Below are 15,522 nucleotides of genomic sequence, written 5' to 3'. Positions count from 1 at the left end.
TTGATGTGATAGTTAAGGTACATTTTCATAGACATCACAATCTGAGTGTGAAACACCAGGGACCTCATCAGGGCCGGGTCTAGACAGGCATGTATGAGGGGGCAGCCACAAATCTTGAGGGGGCATTGTGCTGTTACTTACTTACTTACATGTAAGTTTGCATTTGCATTTACATATTTGCATTTACATATGTAAATCATATTTAAATGAACCAGAGTCAATTTTTTTCGCCTCCGTGATCAGAAAAATAAATTAAAACATGAATTTTAACTGGATTAACAGTTTATATTTGTTCTTTCTGACATGGATCACACACTCTTTAATTTAAATCAGTGCAGACGATCGGGCTGATTTGAAACAATCAAAATTGAATTGAACAAGAATTAAACTGTAAATCAGTAACTTAAAGCGCTGAGTAGTGATGATAAAGTTGGTCCGATCTTCTGAGCTGCAATGGAATTTGTGGCACAGCTGCGCAACACATGCCTGAATTCTAATTACATTTATAGAATAAATGTGTTTTGTTTACAATCATGTGACGGTGTATTTATATCAGTGTGATTTTCAAGCTCCGTTATCACGTTATATTATAAAACAAGCTTATAATTCCTTTACATTTTTTTTAGCAGATTCAAATATCCAGTATAAAACAATCGATGTTGTCTAAATAAAAACTAAAACATATCCACTCATCTCACTATAAACACGTGTGTGTCTGTTAATTTTTGATCAATATTTATCGTTAATGTGTGTCTGATAAACACTTTTATGCGTACACACTTTACATGAGGCCCCTGGATATTTTGATACTGGAGGGCCATATTTAGACCTACAGAGTAGTGATGGGCTGATGAAGCTTCATGAAACAGTGATCTACAGTGATGAGCTGAAGCAGAGTCATGTTGTCTAGAGGTCAGTAGGTGGCGTCATCAGTTTAAAAACAAAGTGATTTTTCATTAGTTGCAGTTGTTCAAAACAAAGTAAAAAAAGACTTCCATCTAGTGGTCTCTGATAGTAATGACACTATTTCATGAAGCCTTATAAACACATCAATACTACCAACATCCACCACTAGAGGCTATATAAGATTAACGGCTGATAATTGCAAAAGTGTCAGCGATATTTTCTGTTGGAAGTCGACCGAAAAGAGGGCGAGAAAAAGGATGGCGTTAGAATCATACCAACAGTTTATTCTAGACCACCCCATAAAAACATTGTCACATATAAACACAGCAAATTGGCAACATTTACAAATCTGCAACCGTCAGAATTGATACAAAATGTAGAAGAAAAAGTACACATTCTATGGTCACATGTTGAGTGTCAGCCACTCAAGTATGAACATGTTCTGTTGTCATGGGAACATCATGATTGGATATGTCCAAGATATGCAAATCATTGAACCTCAGTAAACCACCTGTGTATGTGTGTGTGTTTGTGTTTAGTTTAACCGTAGCATCACACATCCATCGTCTCCTCTCACCTGCTCACACACACACATGCAAATAAATTAAAATAAAAAAGTATATATTTGAAAAATAAATTATATTTTTTTGGTTTTAAGAACAAAATAAGGTCACGATGTGACACAAGAAGCTTCCTGGTGAGCAAGATATCTGGAGCGAAGAGATGTTTTTTCACTTCCTGGTCAAGAGATAAAAGATGGCCGACGTGCGTCCATCCTTTCATTTGTTTCGTCTATTGAGCCGTTCAGACAAATCAGTCGCTGCAGAGACCAGATTCCAAACAGATCGATGTACGACTTCACAGTGAAAAAAAAATGAATCAGTTAAAACCAGTGTAAACCAGAAAAAAACACTTGTGTCCTTGTAGGAACCTGTCTCGCTCTTCGTTCGCCTCTCGCAGCAGATACAGCGTCTCTAAGGACCACTCAACTTTGGGTCGGTGGGCCCGGGCTGCTCTGAGCTCGGATAGCTACGCAGCAGAACCTTGTGCTTGGTGGCGCTCTCCGTCCGATGGTACTGTTGCTCCACCAGGAACTCCTTGAGGCGAGCGGTGGTGAAGGTGAGAGTCTGTCTCCTCAGCTTCATCAGGTACGAGTCCTGCAGCCACGTGTGCGTGAAGCAGTCGCGGGTGGTCGGGCGCGCCCTGAGAGGAGGACGGAAAAATAAAATGTTAGTAAACATGGCTTTGAACTCTTTCTACTAACAGTCAGATCGACAGAGGAAGTGATGAATGTCCAAGCCGAGCAAAGGACGCGACAGCAATCCTACTCATAACGCAGCAGAGAAACTTTTTCTTGTTAAAAATCTGATTAAAAAAGCTTCAAACTAGATGAGAAGACGGGACTGTAAAAGAAAAAAAAAAACGAGCAATGTATAAATACATATATTTTTGAATTATTATAATTGTTTTGTTTTCAAATCATATTATATTTTAATCACAGTTATTTCATTGAAGTTTGTATAGAATTATTTATCAGTGTTTATTCATTTATCTTGTTGCAAGCGACCATTATGTCCCCCACAACCAGAGGACAATCAAATCCTGTGAGATCCCGGTGATGACTGAGGACGAGAGGATACAATGGACTCCAGCAGCTTTTAAACTTGATATTTGGCATATTTTTGTTTTAATGAAAGTGTCCTCAGTCATGTGGTCTGTAAAGTACTTTGGCTTCATACAAATGTTTCCTTATTCCAACTGAAATATGTCCCATCGTATCGCCAGATTTTTGAGCATTAAGAAAAAAGGAGAGGTTGTAAAAAAAGCAGAAAATGCCTCAAAGTTAGGTCTGATGAAGCTTTGTGAAGCGGTGTCATTATTTTCAGAGCCCACTAGATGGCGGTCTCTGCACTATATTGGTCTGTTCTGAAAAACTGTTCTATTGAAACCTCACACACAACACATTATTAAACTGATGGCGCCACCTACTGACCCCTAAACAACATGACACTGCTTCATGAAGCTTCATCATACCATTACTGCTCAAAGTTCCACAGAGAAACATCTCTGCCTTCCACTATTGATGCAGGACCAAACCAAAGAAATGAAGGTGGGAATTCCAAAATAATGAGAAGAAACCACCAAAATAGAAGTGAAAATGAGGATAAACAGATAAAGGCCTAGATCAGGGAGAAGAGAGTTTGAAAACAATGACCTACGTATAGGTGACTAATGACTTGATGAAAAATCTTCTTCATTAACTTCAACGCTTTATTTGGGATCAAAACTGGACGAGACTTACTGAACAAGCAAGCAATCTGGATTCTGATAAATCCCCCCCCCTCGAATGACCCAGAACTTCTGTTTTCTTCTTCCACAAAGTGGAGTCCATTGGGGTCTTCTGGCTCTTTTGCGCCCCCTTGCAATTAACAAAAGAGCCCTCGCTCACTTAGTATATATATGATAAATAATGTTTTTTTTACTAACATTTTTTCAAATTGGCCTCTTTCCTAAAACATTAGGGGCTACTTTTCAAGACATTTTGTTGATCAGTCTGGGAGTCATTTTCTAACACAACAAATCTTCTTATTATATATTGATCAAGTGATCAGGTTAGGTCCTTATCTTGAAGGATCTGGTTGAGAAGAGAAGGCGGCTCTCACCATGGATATCCACTCAGCATCTTCTTCAGGAACACAGCTGCACTCTGGGAGACGTTTGAATAAAGTTTGGTCTGGTCAAACTTCGCCATCAGGATCTTGGACTCGATGAGTTTGCGGTCTTTGTCCTCAAACGGCAGTCGTCCACTCAGCCTGTCAGATATAGATGAAAACAGATGGATTATATTTTATTTTGACTTCTTAATACTCCATGTTGGACATACATGATGTGGGTCACCACTCCGACAGTCCAGATGTCAGCGGGGGGTCCAACTACTTCCCCTTTCAACATCTCAGGAGCTTTAAAGACATTTTGAAAATATAATAAATAACCGCAGGTACAGTATAGACAGTTTGAACATGCGGACCCTCACCCATGTAGTCCAGCGTCCCCGCACACGACTCCTGCTGCTTGAGGCTGAGTGGGTTGAAGATCTGAGCGCTTCCGAAGTCCACGATCTTGATGCTGTTCAGGTTGGTCACGAGGATGTTGTCGGGTTTGAGGTCTAAGTGGAGAACACGCCGGTTGTGGAGATATTCCACTCCCTGGACGATCTGGACCAAGTAACCCACCACGTCGTCCTCAGAGTATCGGAACCTGAGATGCAGAGACATGGACGATTAGATGAAGAAGTCATGACATCGTGGAAGCTGATGCACATCATTTAAGGAAGACATCAAGTTAAGAAAAGGTTTTTTACAACAGTTGTCAACACAGTTGTCTTAGTTTAATTTCATTTAATTTGATTCAACACTGAGCTTCAACATGTGTTTTTTCTCTGTGGTAAAGTTGATCCATTTGATAACGTCTCAGGTTACCTGTCGATAAGGCTGTACAGCAGCTCCTTGCCAGTGCAGTACTCCTCCACCAGCACTAGGTAGCGTGGCGTCACGTAAGCTTCGTGAAGCGCCAACACTTTTTCATTGCGGAGCAATTTCAGGATCTCGTACTCCTTCAGGACGCTGGCTTTGTTCTCCTTGCCGTACGGAACTATCTTCGCCATGTAGATCTTTCCCGTCGCGTTCTCTCGGCACTCTCGGACGACCCCAAACCGACCCCTGGAAAAGGTCATCGACAACACTTTTATCATACCCGCTGCATCTATTTTCGTCTGTTTTTTTCAGGTCACTTGTCTTGGCTTCAAAAAAAAACATGTTCTCACCTGGACTTCTCATCCAAGAAGGTGTATGGCTTCTGTGGTACTCCTTGACGTAAACTAGTTGTTCCAGTGGTGGGCGACGTTACTCCATCACCGATGGGACTCAGGCTGGAAGTCTGGAGGACTTGAGGGGCGAAGGTGGTGAGAGTCGCGGGCGCCCGGGCAGCAGTGAGAGCGGCGTAAGTAGGAACCGAGGACACTGCAGGTTTGGTGGGGGTGGTCGGCGGAGTCAATACACTTGTCTGCGTCATTGGCGTGACCACGTTCACCGGACTCTGGGCCTTTGGAGACACGAAAGGTGGCGCCCCTTTGGGTGTTGAGAATCTAGAGGTGGTTTTGGGAGGCGCCTCGATGACAACGGACGCAGGTGTCGAGGCTGCAGCTGTGGTTTGTGCAGCGGCGGTGGAGGCGGGAGGGGATATTTCGGGTTTCGGCGAAGGGACGCTGACAGAGGCGGCGACAGGAGGAGGGTTTGGTGAGGTTTTGACCACCGCGACACCGGCTGAAGCTCCTCTCACTGTGACAGAAATAACATCTCAGCAGATAAGAATGAGTCCAAGTAAGTGAAGCCTCTTCATCTGAAGTTATGTGTTGATGAAGCTTCATGAAACACTGTTTTAAGAACCCACTAAATGTCCCTCTCTGCTCTACAATCTAATGCCTTTTCATTGACACATCATTTCCTAACTGAGGGCGCCACCTACTGACCTATTAGAAACAAGGTTTATGAAGCTTCATTAATCAATCATTAGTCATCAGTCACTATTACTTTGTGTTGAAAGACTCCTGACTCATGTTTGACTCAATCTTAAGTAATAATCATCTGAGTGTCAAATACCTGACAAGTCCAGGTCGACCGGAGCAGAGCTGCTACTAAACGGGCCCTGACCCGCCTTGTTGACACAGCAGACACGGAACCTCAACACTCCTTCTGTTGGCAGGTCCGTCACGTTATAGTAGCAGTCCAGCACGTCTGTGGCCACAGTTATCCAACTAGATCCTCCTGGAGAACAAATGAGAAAATATTGTTAAACCCACAAACAATGAACCCAAAAGACACACTGAGGAGAGTAAAGTCATTTGAATTATCATCTTTACAATTGCTAAAATGAGATGAAATCATAGTTATTCTTATTTATCATGTATCTTATTCATATTTGACACATGTTAATTGATGGGGTTCTATCAAATGAATGCTGACACATGACAAAACCCGGATTAAAAGACTGCTCGAGTCTCACCTTCAGTCTTTCTCTCCAGGGTGTAGCTGCACGGTGACTTTGTGTCCGCTGGCTTCCACAACACCAGGGCTGTGTCATTGTATGTCTGCGGTACTTCGGGGGTCCCAGGTCTTTTTGGAATATCTGGAGACCATCAAAACAATATAGCGTCAGATATTATGATTAATCCTTGTAAAATATGTGGGCCAAAAAGTTCGGTAGGTGTGACTTATGTAATTCTAATATTTTTCCAACAAATTAACTTCATGTGCAAGACTTAATAGTCATTAAAAGTCGTTGTTTCTTCATTCAACCATGAAATATTTGTTAGACTACCGTGTATATCCAACAACAAATGTGTTGATTCTTATTTTAGATTTATTTTCGCTCCAAAATTAGGTACATATTCATGATTAAATTTTTTAAATAAAACTAAATGGTCCGGAAGCTTGTGTGCGGAACCATCAGTAGATTCTGATCCACAGACCTCAGAGCCCGAGCTCGGGTGTAAGGCTGGATCAGATCACTGACGTAAGGAGGAGCTTGACCATGAATTTTTAGAAAGTAAGAACCAGAATTTTAAAATTGATCCTGAAAGAAACTGGCAGCCGATGTGAGTTTTAATGATCGGGGAAATGTAAGTTCTATCAACTGCAGGCGAGACAGCTCCTTATTGTTTAGACTTATGTTTCTGGTGTGTCAATCACTTTGAGCATATTTTTGTGGTATGAGGACCCATAGAATACTCACTGGCGACTGACAGCGTGCAGGAGGTGGTGATTGTAGCGATGAGGTTGGAAGCGTTACATTCATAAACTCCTGCATCTTTCTGGATCGTTCTGAGGATCCTCAGAATCTGTCGACCGTCTGGATGGGAGGTCAAGGTGATTCTGTCGTTGACCTCCAGAGGTTTTCGATCTGTGAAACAGAATAATAGGGTTAGATGACAAGTGTTACTGCGGAAGGTAAAGGAAAAACTGATGGATGAAGCCAGGAACCTTTGATCCAGGAGATGTTAGGATGTGGACTTCCAGCTGGGAGGCAGGTGAGGGTTACAGGCTCGCCCTCTAGCAGGACTTGGTCTTTGAGCTTGATATGGAATACTGGTGCAAAATCAGAGGCAGAGCGGGTGTATTTATCAGATTTAGCGGTGGTGTCATCTTTGGCTGAAGTTAAAGAGGCACCTCTTTGAGGTGGAATCTTCTCTTTCCTGGACCTTGTCAAGCCCCACCTATCCCACCGAGAGCGGCGGTCACTCTCCTTTTCAGAGTGCATGCTGGAGGTGGACTCAACTGAGTCCTTGGAAGTGCTGGTGCCGACCTGTTTACCGAGCTGATTCTCCGGGATGCCCATCCCCTTCAGTCCACGTCCCTCTGACTGGGAATGACGATGGCGAGAAATCCTCTTTTCTTCCGCTTCCACTGTTCTCTCCTCCGACTGACTGCGGGTTTTGGAAGAGATCGCTGAACCTTTGGTCTCGAACCTCTGCCGCATTTCTACGACAGGAGAGTCCATCACCCTTTTCAAATCCTTCTGTAGTTGGATCTTCTGATTTCCCTGGGCTTCCTTATCCAACTTCTCATCAGACCTCGTTTTTATTTTGGCCGACATTCCAGCCACCTTTGACTCGAACCTACGTCTCATTGCGGAAACCGACGACTCCTCAGCTTTGCCCTGGTCTCTTGTGTGTGACAGCTTCCGAGTGCCGGCACCATTCATCTCCCTTTCATCCAAAGACTTGCTCCAACCCATCGCCCAAGAAACCCTTTTGCTTCCTGCAGTTTCCTTCACCACCGGACGCTTTTCCTCTCCCTTCTTATCGACAGAAGACGATCTCTTGGCCCGCAATGACAACCTCCCGATCAGACCAAGGCCAGGCTCTTTATCTTGTTCCCTCAAGTCTTGGACTGACTTGGATTTCTCCTGTAGGCTTTTGGGGACCATCTCCAGAGGGGCCCCTCTCATTCCGGGCCTGTAAACCTCCTCTCCCTCCTTGACCTTCTGATTAAGTGACGGGGATCTCTCCTCTGATTTGTTCCTGGTCAGCTTCCGAAGGCCACGTGTCAATGAAGACTCTCGTTTCTTGAACCGGGCTTCGAAGACTTCCTCAGAGTCGATGTCTTTGATATCAGATCGGAGCACGGGCTTGTGTGAAACGCCAGTTTTAGACGAGACCAAACTCTCGGGTTGTTCACCAGTTGCTACTTTGGCAAACACTGCTGGATGTTCTGGTAATACATCGGTGTGGTTGGGTTCACTCGACTCTGCAGGACTTGTTGGGTCTTCATTCTTATCCGCCTTTTCCTCGTCCACCTTCTGAGCGATAACAGGAGGTATCGTTGGAGATGACGACTTATCTGACTTACGGTTGGTCCTTGTCTTGGCCTGAACACTTTTGTTTTTTTCGGCCATTCCTAATTCCTCGTCCTTTTGCTGCGTTTGGTCCAAACCTGATGGTCTCATCTGGGTGGATGTTGAGCCCTCATTTTTCAGAGCTAATGAAGAATCCAGCACTGTTGGCTCGGCGAGGGCAGACATCGACGTGGCTTCTTGAAGATCAGATCCATCAATGCTCTTGTTGCCAGAACTGGGGATCTCCAGTGGAGCTCCAAACCTGCGATGGAGAGGCATCGGCTCAGAGTCGCCTTGCGAGAAGGAGGCGCTTTTCTTAAAGACTTTAGTCTTAGGTGTATCCTCTGCGGGATTCTCTGAAGACGCTGCTCTCGTGAGTGTCGATGCTCCCGCTCTAGACTTCCTCAAAGTCTTGTTAAGAGACCCGCTTCGGTCCTCATTGTCCATTCCAAGTGTTTCAAACAGCGGGCCTCGCAGTCCACTCATGTTCTTGTCCATGGTTCCTCCTCTGAGCAGCCTCTGTCTCATCAGTTCCAGCTTCAAGGCATAGTCCTCCTGGCTCATCTTCGCCACACCCGGGCTCGGGCTACGATTGGGCAGCTCCATAGAAATAGCACTTTTCAAGCTTTTCTTACCCGATTCTGCTGCCTCTGCAGATTTAGCACCATCCGGGTCAATGTGGAGGGTCAGGGCAGAATCAGCAGAACTGCCTCTTCTCATCGTAGCTCTTCTTGATTTCTTCTGTGGCTCCTCCACACTTGATTTGTTTTTAAGAAGACTTTGTTTTTCTTTCTCAGGAGTTGAACCATCTGTGATTTTTGTCTCGACTCCTGAATCATCTGTTCCATCAGCAGCAGCACCGGGCTCTCCAGAACCATCTTCATCAGCTGGGATCTCTTTGAGGGAGATCCTGGACCCGGAAAAGACCATGGACAGTGGCATCGGGATGAAGGGAAGCTCATCTACATCAGCCTCGGAGTCCGATGACGAGGATATTGGTTGGGATTCTCCTTTCAGGTGGCGAGCCACAGCGATGGAGACGTGGTTGGACGAGTCATTGAGGAGCTCTGGGATGGTTCGCATCACCATCTTGGACTTGTAGTTGATGAGGGATCGCTAAGACAATCAGATGAATGAGATGATTCAACAAATGCTGTCATGTCTTGCATGTATGATTTAAAACATTATATGAGATTTAATAGTCAATGTTGAGTTCCATTGAGACATTAATGATCCGCCTACCTGCCACTTTCTCCTGGACAATACTTGCTTTATCCTCGCAGTGTTGATCATCGTGTTTGCTGATGACTGTAGGAGATAACGTTTCAATATAATAATGATATTGAGGAATTCAGAAATCACACACATTTTTGCGACAAAACAGACTTTTAACTTCTCTTAATTATTCCACGCTGCAAGTAGGAGAGATTCCGCCACTCATTCTATCCTACTGTGGTAAGGTTATTTCATGAAAATATAGACATCATTTTAGCTCATTTTTTTTAAAATTCCCCTTTAATTCTGTACTTATGTTCTGTTCACTTACACCCTTGCGTTGGCTCTGGGTCAAGATGAATGACCTCCCTGGTTTCCATAAATACTGTACATATGCAGTAATGTTGTTGCTTCATCTTGACCCAGAGACAACACAAGGGATGCCACAAACACATTTGTTTTCAGGCCTTCAGGTCACCTTCACCCAGAGATAACACAAGGGTTTATACTGTTTATTGTTGTATGTTTTTGCACTACTACTTTATATTGACATAGTATATATAAATTATATTATTATTATTATGATTTGATTCTGTGCACTGTGTGTTTATAGTATTTATAAATGTTTAATCTGTGTTTCTATAGTAAACATGTTGATGACAACTCAGATTTTTACACTGTGGGACAAAAGGAATTTCCCTATATTATCTAATTTTTTTCTAATTTTTAAACTTTTAATCAGGGCAATGTGTATTTTACATTAAATTGTTCCACAGACGCAAAACACTCTCCATACAGATAATACTACAGAAAGAGAAACGCAACAGTTGCCGATACATTTCTTTTTAGTAAAACGACATTTTTTTCTCAAAAGAACAGAAGCCATTACAGGCAACAGTTGTGCAGCAGTTGACAGAGTTGGAAGAATTTTTAAGGTACAAACAAGCAAATTGGGCTTAATTTTGTGTCTTAAATTCTTCTTAAACAATTTTCTGGACTTTTCAGGTAAATGTAGTCAAATAAGACAAATAGAGAAAGAAAACAAAAGTTTAAGGTGTTTTTAAAAAAGTACCTTGAACCAAGGATGACGAAGACACTCGACTGCACTCGGTCGCCTGAAAGGGAAGGAAAAAGGAATATTTGTCCACAACTCCTCATCACTGATTTCTAATAACATGATAATACAAACGTCCTTACAGTCTGTCCAACACCAACAGCTTCACGATAAATCCCTTCGCTTCTTTACTGAGTCCAGCAAACATGTTTTCTTCAAACGCCACGTTGTAGTTGCGGATGTTTAACGTTGTCGCTCGGTCATTCTCTCCGGCGAAGGGAGACACGCCCGTCAGGCTATAACAGGAAAAATAATCATTAATTATCGAACTAATATTAGCAACGTTAGAGGCAGAAATGTCCTACCAGAGATAAGAAATGACACCAACAGGCCTTTGGGAAACCAGGAGAAGAGAGACAGCATGTTATAAAAGCTGAAGTTACATTTCTATCTTTTTTATGTCGTACCAAATGTCCGTTGCCGTGGAAACAGGAGTTTGGTTAACAATCTCTGGAGCCACATATTCAGGTGTGCCATATTTGCTGTAATGTTGGTCAGACGCCTCCAACATGACCGCGTTCCCGAAGTCACATATGCGGATCTGATCACTCTCCAGCTTCCACATCAAAATGTTTTCCGGCTGTGTGGGAGGAGGGCAACACAAAAACATCGTCAGGACTGAAGGGAGCTCACACGTAGCAACAGTCTCTCTGCACCTTGACGTCCAGGTGGACGATGTTTTTTTGATGGAGGTAAGACAGAGCCTGCAGGATTTGTTGAATGCTGGAACGGATCTAAAGAGGAAACTTGGATGAATCTCCAGAGTGTGTTGCACAGTTGCAGTACACAAACCTCCAGTTCTGTCACGGCTGGCTTTTTAACGATTCTCTCCAGCAACTCTTCGTGACACCTTCAAACAATAGTTGAGGAAAAAGAAAAAAGGGCTACGAGCACGAACGGTGAATTATAAATGAGCAGAACTCCCACTCATCCTCTTGCTCATTCTGAGCAGTGAGTCACAGCAACAGTGGGACGGGATTTGTCGGATTTTTTAACAATCGAGGATGAGCAGCAGCGCAGAGGAGAGTGTGAAAAGGATACAACTCCGTGATGAGAACGACGACGTTCTTCTTCTCAAAGGCGTCATGGAAATACAGGATGTGTGGATCGTCGAGCTTCGACAGCAGGTCCAGTTCCCTCAGTGCCACAGCTTTCCTCTTCCCTCGGGCGGAAATGAACTTGGCTGCAAAGTTGGCTTTGTCCGTCTTCTGAGTCACTCTCTTTACATACGAGTAGGCCCCCCTGCATCGTAAAATGTAGAAACGTAAATCCTTCTAGACATTACTCAGACAGTGTCTCACTAGTACTGTTTGCTACTTGGAGAAATATATTTTATCAGTAAAGTTTTCTGTTGCTTAAAAAAAAAAGTCTTCAACAATATCTCCTATTTTTCCTTCAATAACTGCAGCCACATGTCCTCAATTACGCATACAGTGTTGGCAGAAACATTGTAAAAATACTCAAATATAACTTTATCTTAAAGAAACATCGAACATCCATTGATGTTACCAGTTCATCAAACTGAAGCAAAGGATTACGGGGTTGACATCATGCATCAGTTGTTCTCAGGAAGACCGCTGAGCTACATGTATAGTTTGTGTTAAAGGGTTGATGAAACTTGACCTATTCTTTATAGTCAGTAGGTGGCGGCCTCAGTTTAAAAAACGTGGGGTATAACAAGATTAGATGTTTCATTGCCATACCGTTCAGTGGAATTTAGAAACATAACACTGCTTCATGAAGCTTCGTCAACACATTGATATACTATGGATACTATCGAAAATATGCTTGGGCTTATTAATAGTGATGGTTTGGTGAAGCTTCATGAAGCAGTGTCATTATTGTCAGAGTCCACTAGATGGCGGTCCTTGCACCGTTTTCCTTTGTTTTAGAACTGTTCTAATGAAACGTCACATCATTTCTAAACTGATGGCGACACCTACTGACCTCTAAACAACATGACACTGTTTCATAAAGCTTCATCAGCAAATCACTACTTATTAATACGAATAAAAAATATATTTAAATGCTACAATAATAAATTGTTTTATTTGACTGGTTATGAATAACAATACTGTACATATTGTTTATACAACACATGAATCTAAAACAAAACAAAAATAATTATCTTTGAATTTGAAGTGACTCCATGAGGATCACGACCTAAATGACTGGGATGTACACAAATAATGTATTCTTTCAAGCAGAAAATGTAGTGTTGATTTGAAAAAAAAAAAAAGCTTATGCAACTGTTATGGATTGTTCCGATGAACTAAACAAAATGTTTTTTTAATGACAGTGAAAATCAGGAAGATGGTTATTTTTTAAAGCACAATAAGTGGATTAAAAGAAATAAAGTGTTTGTTTTGACCTGGTTAAATACGTGTCATGAATAGAGTGGACGCTGCATGAACGATACAAATTCAGCTGAAATTGAGAGAGATTTAAAAATGTTCACCCAAAAGTACTTGGTCATAATATAGAGGCACTTTCAGAGAGTCAATTAAACACACCTGGCCAGGTCAGTCGACCAGGTCAGGTGTGCTTAAGAGGAGCTCATTGACTCTGGCTCTCCATTAGAATTCATAACACCAGCTGTAAATGAGATTAATTTCTGTCTCTGCGTTCATTTATTATCTCCATCACCCCATACCTCTGGCCTTCCACACCTGTTTTTGCAACTGAATTCTGGATGACCCCTGACCCATCAAGGTCCAAGACCAATGAGGTCTTCAGTTAACAGAATTTGCAACCCCCCCCAAAGAGCTAAACGCAGCATAGAATCAAAAAATGACCTTCTTTGGCAGGAGAGGATGTGACTGACAACATGGTTACTGATATACTTCTGTGTTGGAAGAAAAGATGGCACGCACCTCCCGATCTCCTTGTGGACGTCATAGTAATGTGTCAAGCGTCTCATCTTACGTAGAATCGTCCCCTCGTCTTCCATCGGCTCAGGCACCTCTTTTGTCTCTGGCATGATTTCAACAGACAGCAGCACATCAGAAAACAACTTCATCTTCTTGATCTAAAAGTAAAAGTTGAAGGTTCTAACACAGGGTTGAATGGATCTAGTACCTGTAAGGACTGTGAGTTCAGCCTTGCAGGAGTTAGAGCCGACCAGGTTCTTGGCCGTGCAGGTGTAGACACCCGAGTGTTCGGGTCGTGCGTTGAGGACCACGAGGGAATACTCCGGGTCATCGTACACGAACGTGAAGAAGCTGCTCTCTGACAGAAGACCGTCATCCTTAAAGGAGAGAAGAATCGTTTGATGGACCAACATCTCTTCATCCTTGACTGTTCAACAAGTGCAGGATCTACCTTGTACCAGAGGATGTCTGGGTCCGGCTTCCCTTCAACCACGACCACCAGACGTGACGTCTGCCCTGCTTGGACGTCCACGTCCTCCATGATGCTTTCAAACTTTGGAGGTACTGTGATAGGAAGTTTGAATTAGAACTTACTTGAATCTTTTATTATATATAATTAAAAGAACAAACTTGTTCCAGTAACATTATCAGCAGTTTTTAATTCTATAGCAAATCTGAGCTTTGATGATGTATCTGCTTTAACACAGTTAACACTATTCTATTAATCAGGGCTCCTAAGAATGATTTCGGCAACCATTCTTCCATCCAACCATTGATCCATCCATCCATTCTCCCATCCACCCATTTCTCAATCCATTGATCCATCCATCCATTCCTTTCTCCGACCAATGAGCAACCATCCATTGATCTATCCATCCATTCAAACATTCTTCCATCCATCCAGCCATCCATCCATTCTTCCATCCAACTTTTGATACATCCATCCACTGATCATCTAGCCATTGCCAAATCCAATCATTGATCCGTCCATCGATTCTTCCATTCAGCGATTGATACATCCATCCATTCTGCCATCCATCCATTGATCTGTCAATTCAACTATTCTTCCATCCATCCAACCGTTCTTCTGTCCATCCATTCAACCATTCTTCCAGCCATCCATTGATCCATCCAACTATTGATACATCCATCCTTTCTTCTATCCATCCATTCCTCAATTCAACTATTCTTCCATCCATCCAGTCTTCCATCCAACTGTTCTTCTATCCATCCATTCTTCCATCAAACCATTCTTCCTTCATTCCCAAAGTTTAAGGAAATATATTTTTCACTAGTTTACAGGTGTATGGCTGGAGTTATCTTAATCAATAGAAGCATCTTGACATGTAAGGAGTCAAATGCTAATGCTACATCTGATATAATGTGCTCTTTTCTCAAAACTAAACACCTTTCAGACAGTTTTAATCAATGCAAGAAAATGTAAAGCATGTTGCTTTAACATCAGGAGACAAAATGCAGTTCGAGGACCTTCTCATCAATGTTATTAAAAGTTCAAGTTATCATCGATAAATCCCTGCTCACCTGCCATCATCAGCTGCAACATGCAGAGGTCGCTGCCAAATTGGTTGCTGGCAGTGACGAGCAACTGGCCGACTTCTGTGCTCCTGAAGCGTTGAATCTTCAGAGAGTGCTGATCATCATCTGGCATGCTCATCTCGTACATCCCCGGCCGGCTGGCCAGCACGACGCCCCTCCTGGAAACAAGATTCAGCAGTTTGTTTTATAGTGCGTATCCGTCCGATACAAGCACATTGGAAACTTAAGATGGATGCGTCCCACATGTCAGGATAACGAGGGGGAGACTTTGCTTCCGGGTAGAAATACGAGGCAATTACGACTAATTCTCTTTTCAAACAAACCTTTTCCACGTGACGACTGCATGCACATGGTTGAGAGTGATGGTGACAGTTGCAGGCTGATTCTCTGCCACGTACAGGACCTCAGGTTTGTCCAGGATGACAGGAGGTTTCCTCAAATATGGACCTTTTTTTTCAAAAGAAACGT

At 42.8% G+C, this 15,522-nt stretch overlaps 1 protein-coding gene across 1 annotated transcript in view; it reads right to left on the bottom strand.

Annotated features, from left to right (window-relative positions):
- Nucleotides 1-1,169: 1,169 nt before the first annotated feature.
- The window catches only part of LOC148079735 (striated muscle preferentially expressed protein kinase-like), a 25,048-nt gene continuing 10,695 nt past the window's right edge, over nucleotides 1,170-15,522 (bottom strand). Inside the window, exons 18-40 of the mRNA XM_087792000.1 lie at nucleotides 15,378-15,501; nucleotides 15,040-15,212; nucleotides 13,949-14,061; nucleotides 13,706-13,874; nucleotides 13,501-13,600; nucleotides 11,669-11,869; nucleotides 11,420-11,477; nucleotides 11,284-11,361; nucleotides 11,035-11,207; nucleotides 10,933-10,959; nucleotides 10,711-10,863; nucleotides 10,586-10,628; nucleotides 9,541-9,606; nucleotides 6,945-9,414; nucleotides 6,697-6,864; nucleotides 5,968-6,090; nucleotides 5,565-5,729; nucleotides 4,730-5,243; nucleotides 4,386-4,625; nucleotides 3,941-4,164; nucleotides 3,791-3,866; nucleotides 3,570-3,719; nucleotides 1,170-2,109 (exon numbers count right to left, since the gene is read on the bottom strand). Coding sequence (XP_087648126.1) covers nucleotides 1,881-2,109; nucleotides 3,570-3,719; nucleotides 3,791-3,866; nucleotides 3,941-4,164; nucleotides 4,386-4,625; nucleotides 4,730-5,243; nucleotides 5,565-5,729; nucleotides 5,968-6,090; nucleotides 6,697-6,864; nucleotides 6,945-9,414; nucleotides 9,541-9,606; nucleotides 10,586-10,628; nucleotides 10,711-10,863; nucleotides 10,933-10,959; nucleotides 11,035-11,207; nucleotides 11,284-11,361; nucleotides 11,420-11,477; nucleotides 11,669-11,869; nucleotides 13,501-13,600; nucleotides 13,706-13,874; nucleotides 13,949-14,061; nucleotides 15,040-15,212; nucleotides 15,378-15,501 — 5,837 coding nt within the window. The 3' untranslated portion in view covers nucleotides 1,170-1,880. The remainder of the gene's footprint in view (nucleotides 2,110-3,569; nucleotides 3,720-3,790; nucleotides 3,867-3,940; nucleotides 4,165-4,385; nucleotides 4,626-4,729; nucleotides 5,244-5,564; nucleotides 5,730-5,967; nucleotides 6,091-6,696; nucleotides 6,865-6,944; nucleotides 9,415-9,540; nucleotides 9,607-10,585; nucleotides 10,629-10,710; nucleotides 10,864-10,932; nucleotides 10,960-11,034; nucleotides 11,208-11,283; nucleotides 11,362-11,419; nucleotides 11,478-11,668; nucleotides 11,870-13,500; nucleotides 13,601-13,705; nucleotides 13,875-13,948; nucleotides 14,062-15,039; nucleotides 15,213-15,377; nucleotides 15,502-15,522) is intronic.

Source organism: Callionymus lyra, chromosome 5 (assembly GCF_982586985.1).
Source record: "Callionymus lyra chromosome 5, fCalLyr1.hap1.1, whole genome shotgun sequence".
Lineage (NCBI taxonomy): Eukaryota > Metazoa > Chordata > Actinopteri > Syngnathiformes > Callionymidae > Callionymus > Callionymus lyra.
Note: the sequence above shows the minus strand (reverse complement) of the source record. Positions and strands in the feature narration are given on the sequence as shown.